This window comes from Primulina huaijiensis, chromosome 5 (assembly GCF_012295235.1).
Source record: "Primulina huaijiensis isolate GDHJ02 chromosome 5, ASM1229523v2, whole genome shotgun sequence".
Classification (NCBI taxonomy): domain Eukaryota; kingdom Viridiplantae; phylum Streptophyta; class Magnoliopsida; order Lamiales; family Gesneriaceae; genus Primulina; species Primulina huaijiensis.
Genome location: NC_133310.1, coordinates 823,431 through 829,257, shown reverse-complemented (window position 1 = coordinate 829,257; position 5,827 = coordinate 823,431). Strand labels below are relative to the sequence as shown.

The 5,827-nt window shown below is 36.7% G+C and overlaps 1 protein-coding gene across 1 annotated transcript; it reads left to right on the top strand.

Moving 5' to 3' along the window:
- Window positions 1-1,736: 1,736 nt before the first annotated feature.
- LOC140977423 (ABC transporter B family member 19-like) lies at window positions 1,737-5,827 on the top strand (the record flags this gene model as incomplete). Its single annotated transcript, XM_073442168.1, has 9 exons — window positions 1,737-2,286; window positions 2,392-2,446; window positions 2,812-2,987; window positions 3,451-3,651; window positions 3,742-4,001; window positions 4,092-4,408; window positions 4,499-4,722; window positions 4,878-5,697; window positions 5,781-5,827. Coding segments are annotated over exons 1-9 (2,346 nt in total), but the record flags the coding sequence as incomplete, so codon positions are not given.

The following is a 5,827-nucleotide window of genomic DNA, read 5'->3' as shown; positions in this document are numbered from 1 at the left end:
TTATCCATACTAGCTCATCATTAAAAAAAAAAATAGAATCATAAGTCATGACTATATACGTAGTGGACACACTGTTAGCACTCATTTTCACGAAGTTCTAAATTAGTATCATTAGATGATAATTATATAAATGATTTTTATAAATCTCTGCTAGTAGGTAAAAATTAAAATCAAATAAATATTATTATTTATTTTTATATATTATATAATATGATAATTATATAAATGAACTCGAGATAATTATATAAATGATTTTTATAAATCTCCATAAAATTATTAGTATCACACAATTAACCTTAAAAATTGATAATTGACTCGACTCACAAAATCAAGGGCTCAATTATCATATTATATAATATATAAAATTAGTTAAAAATAAATAAATCATGCAAGCACTGTCGGCGCATGAACAGATAAGAAATATGAACTCAAGAAACAACTTTGAAATTATAAAATTCATTATGATAAGATTAATTTTGTCATTACAATCTAATATATAAATTTAATCACTCTTATTAAATATAATATCAAACATTAAATATAATATCATACATCTTATTTATCCTTAACTTATCATTATATTATATATCACATGTTTGTCTTATCATGTATATCAAACTATGTCTTAATTGATTATATTAACAAATAAAATATAAAACTTAATCGAACAAGCATATTAAGTTATAATTTTTTTGAGGAATTAAATTATATATATGTATGAATAAGGAAAATTTCATTTTTTGTTTCATAAACTAATTTTTTCCGATTTTGGTCGTTTATCTGTTCGAATTTTAATTTTAGTATGTTATTTTTGTTTGCTTGTTTTTTTTTTTTTGTGTGTATAATTTTAGTTCTTTTTCATAAATGATGCGATGCAGTTTTGATATAGTATTGACCAAGTTTCTAAAAAGCGTGAAGCGCTCCGAAGTGCGTATATCGAGCTCCAAGCTTTTCAAGTTTAAGCGAGATTAGCACGAGCTTAAGCGTGAAAACACATTTTTTTTCTTTAGCGTAATTGTAATTATCTCAAACCAATAAATAGATAAAATAATACATAAATATGATAAATTTAATTCTGATGTATTAATTCTCATATTTATAAAAGCAAAAAAATTTCAAAATTACAATCTTTATTTGTTTTGCAACTAGAACATATTAAAAAAATGCTAGATATTTATCAAATCATTGTGAGACACGCTTAATCATAATTAAAATTTAAAAATAAACATCTAAATTATAAACATAATTTATTATTTTAAAATAAAAATACATACCTTTAAAATAAAAAATTAAAAAATAAACAGACGCGGTTAATTGTGCTTAAGTACGTTTAATTAAACATCTTAATTACGCTCAATTTGATCAAATTACAGTTTGACAGCTTTTTTCCGTTTTTCTCCGAAGCGAGGTATTTTTGTCGAGCTTCAAACTTAAGCGTCGTTTAAGCGAGCTTTTTAGAACACTGGTATTGACATGTTGTTGACGTGTGAATTGTCACGGTAATATTTTAGATTAAAAATGGTTAAAATTGTAAAGAATAAGGGTATCGTTGAGAAATAGCACCAAAATCATAAAAAAAAAAAAAAAAAAACTAAAATGTAATATTAAATGTATATTTATAAAATAAATTTTTTTTTTAAATTTTGGAATCCCAAAGGCTATTACCAGAATTAGTTATCTCACCTAGTGTGTGCTTTTAGACCCTTGGTTCTATAAGTACCATTCCCGTCAAACTCACACACAAACACACACTGACTGGTTTCTCTCTCTCTCACTCACTCACACACTCTCAAGCTAGGCTTTATTATTAATAAGGCCATTGAATTGTCAAACTCACTACCCATTGCTTATTACAAGAAAACATGTACAAAGGCAGAGCTGCAAGTACTTGAGGACCGAGTACTGTGTTTTGGGATCCCCCGTTCACATGTTACTCATAGCCAAGAAGCAAATTTTCCACCTTTTTTTAAGGTTGATTCTTCGAAGGTGACTTGCTGCTTTTCTTGTTTTCAAATTTGAGTGCTCTGTGTTTTCTTGAAAATGGCGGAGGCAGCGGAGGGGAAAGCGATGCCGGAGTCCGAGAAGAAGAAGGAGCAGAGCCTACCATTTTACCAGCTGTTTTCATTTGCTGATAAGTATGATTACATTCTGATGATCTCTGGCAGTCTCGGGGCCATTATTCACGGGTCTTCGATTCCTGTTTTCTTTCTACTTTTTGGGGAGATGGTCAATGGTTTTGGCAAGAACCAAATGGATTTGCACAAGCTGACTCACGAAGTTTCCAAGGTTTGGCCTTTCGAATAATTTCACGCACCTCTTGGTGTAAATGTTTTGAATTTGTCTAGTGTTTTTAATCCAGATCTGACTGTTGATTTTCGTGATTTAATGCAGTATGCGCTGTACTTTGTGTACCTTGGATTGATTGTGTGCATTTCGTCTTATGGAGGTGAGATTTGTGATCTGCGCTTCTTTTTCAGCTGATTTCACTCCGATTCTTGGATTTTTTTTGGGTGTTTTGATTCTAAATTTGATCTTTGGTAGATCATGGAAAATAATTTTTAATATTTTTTTTTTGGTTCACAGTGTTTTAAGACAGTTCACTTAGAATCAGTCGCACGTGGTCCGTGGACCGTCTCTCTGTCGTTTTCCTCTTCACCTGTCGATTTCTTAAATGTTTCCCTATTTCTTATTATCTAATCACACATCCCTATCACTTTTACTTTGAAATTAAATCTCAGCCCTTTGTTTATCTTTTTTTTCCTGGGAGTCAAAATTTTAACGTCTTTGTTTGCGGCGCATGTTAAACTACAGAAATTGCTTGTTGGATGTACACCGGGGAAAGACAAGTGGGTGCATTGAGGAAGAAATACTTGGAGGCGGTGCTGAAACAAGACGTGGGATTCTTCGACACAGATGCAAGAACAGGGGACATTGTATTTAGTGTCTCCACAGATACACTCCTTGTCCAAGATGCCATTAGCGAGAAGGTCCTGTTTCACGATTTCACACTGAACAAATGTTAATAAAATTTATGGTTTTTTTTTTGGTATTAAAAAAGGAGTTTATTTTTTTCATTTTTTTCTCTCAATCCAAGAAAGTGAGAGGTTATTTTTTTTCATTTTTTTTCTCAATCCAAGAAAGTGAGAGAACACAGTGTAATAACAAGGAGTGTGTTTTCTGAGGGATAACGGTGTAATCTAGTATTAGTCAAGTGTTGCACTAAAGAAGGAAAAATGGATCATTCAGTGGACGGGGCAGTTGGTTGGTGCCATAATTGCGGGCCCCTGTTTCCAAAATTCTCACTTTCTTAATTACCCGCGCACGTTAGCAGCTTTTTGTTAACCCGTGCCGCCATCTTCCTGCTCTGCTAGCTTAGGACATCGATTTTCTGTTTCATGCATGTATATATACGTGTTGCTGAATGTGTTGGTTTTGTGCGTGGGATATCAGGTTGGTAATTTCGTTCATTATCTTTCAACATTTTTGGCGGGATTGGTGGTTGGTTTTGTGTGTTCATGGAGGCTGGCTCTACTCAGTGTGGCTGTAATTCCTGGGATCGCCTTTGCTGGAGGTTTATATGCATATACGCTCACGGGACTCACCTCCAAGAGTCGCGAATCCTACGCAAGTGCTGGTATAATCGCCGAGCAGGTAAAAGCTTCAGTGAGTTGAGCTTTAAAACGGGGTGAAATGCATTTCGATTCTCACGTCTGCTAACTAACGCATGTTTGGTGAATGCAGTCGATTGCACAAGTTAGGACAGTTTATTCTTATGTTGGTGAGGCGAAGGCCTTGAGTTCGTATTCGGATTTAATACAAAATACGCTGAAGTTGGGTTACAAGGCTGGAATGGCGAAAGGGCTGGGATTAGGATGTACATACGGTATAGCGTGCATGTCGTGGGCTCTTGTTTTCTGGTATGCTGGTGTTTTTATTCGCAACGGGCAGACGGATGGTGGCAAGGCATTTACTGCTATTTTCTCCGCCATTGTTGGTGGCATGTAAGATTTGATAGTGCTAATTTTTCCCGTTCTTGATTCTTGAACATATCGTGAGGCGAATTGAGGGTTCTTATGCATTTATCTGAACAGGAGTTTGGGGCAGTCTTTTTCTAATCTGGGGGCGTTTAGTAAAGGTAAAGCTGCTGGATACAAGTTGATGGAGATAATGAGGCAAAAGCCGAGCATAGTTCCAGACGCAGCGGATGCAAAGTCATTGACTGATATTAATGGAAACATTGAGTTTAATAATGTAACTTTTAGCTATCCGTCTAGACCCGATGTTCTGATCTTCAAAGATTTCTCCATTTTCTTTCCTGCTGGCAAAACCGTGGCAGTAGTTGGCGGTAGTGGTTCCGGGAAAAGCACTGTAGTTTCCTTGATAGAAAGATTCTATGATCCGAATCAGGGTAACTAATTAATTTTCTTTCCTTTTCGAGACTGAATGGTGGAGAAGTATTGAACTAATTGTACCTTTTCATAATGAAACTGGTATGTAGGAGCAATTCTGCTAGATGGCGAGGACATCAAGACGCTGCAGCTGAGGTGGCTGCGGAATCAAATTGGTTTGGTGAACCAAGAACCAGCGCTCTTTGCCACCACAATTCTTGAAAACATTCTCTATGGAAAAGCTGACGCTACCACTGTAGAAGTGGAAGCCGCTGCCTCGGCTGCTAATGCTCACAGCTTTATCACCTTGCTTCCAAACGGATACAACACTCAGGTTGATTTCATAAGCGATTTTCTCTGAATCCCTATTGTCCTGTGTAGCTGTTTACGTGCATGTAACTGTGACGTGCTACTTGAGGCTGCTGCGCGGTTCAATATTTGAGTTGCACCATATGCTTAGATAAATAAACTTGTTCCATATAAATTTAGGTTGGAGAACGCGGTGTTCAGCTCTCTGGTGGCCAGAAACAAAGAATAGCTATTGCAAGAGCTATGCTGAAGGACCCAAAGATTCTTCTGCTTGACGAAGCGACTAGTGCGCTAGATGCGGGCTCGGAAAGCATAGTTCAGGAGGCTTTGGATCGTCTGATGGTGGGGAGAACTACTGTAGTCATCGCCCATCGGCTCTCAACAATAAGAAATGTTGACTCTATTGCAGTTATACAGCAAGGGCAAGTTGTCGAAACTGGAACACATGAAGAACTCATTGCCAAAGCTGGGGCCTATGCTTCCTTGATTCGATTCCAAGAAATGATAGGAAATAGAGATATTTCAAACCCATCAACTCGTCGAACTCGCTCATCTCGGCTGAGCCATTCGTTGTCAACTAAATCTCTCAGCCTCCGTTCAGGGAGTTTAAGAAATTTGAGCTACTCCTACAGCACAGGTGCTGATGGTCGTATAGAGATGATATCCAACGCTGAAACAGAAAGGAAAAGTCCGGCACCAGCTGGGTATTTCTGCCGACTGCTTAAGCTAAATGGTCCGGAGTGGCCTTACTCGATCATGGGCGCAGTAGGATCGGTTCTTTCGGGGTTCATTGGTCCTACATTTGCCATAGTGATGAGTAATATGATTGAGGTGTTCTACTATAGAAATCCAGTCGCCATGGAGCGAAAAACGAAGGAGTATGTTTTCATCTATATCGGGGCGGGCCTTTATGCCGTTGTTGCATATCTAATTCAGCACTACTTCTTCAGTATCATGGGAGAGAACCTTACCACCCGAGTGAGGCGGATGATGCTTGCGGGTAAAAGGGATCGTAATATGGCATTTTTCCTTTATTAAAATTTCATCAAATTATGAAATATTAATTTTCTTTATTTATTTCAGCTATCTTGAGGAATGAAGTTGGCTGGTTCGACGAGGAGGAGAACAAT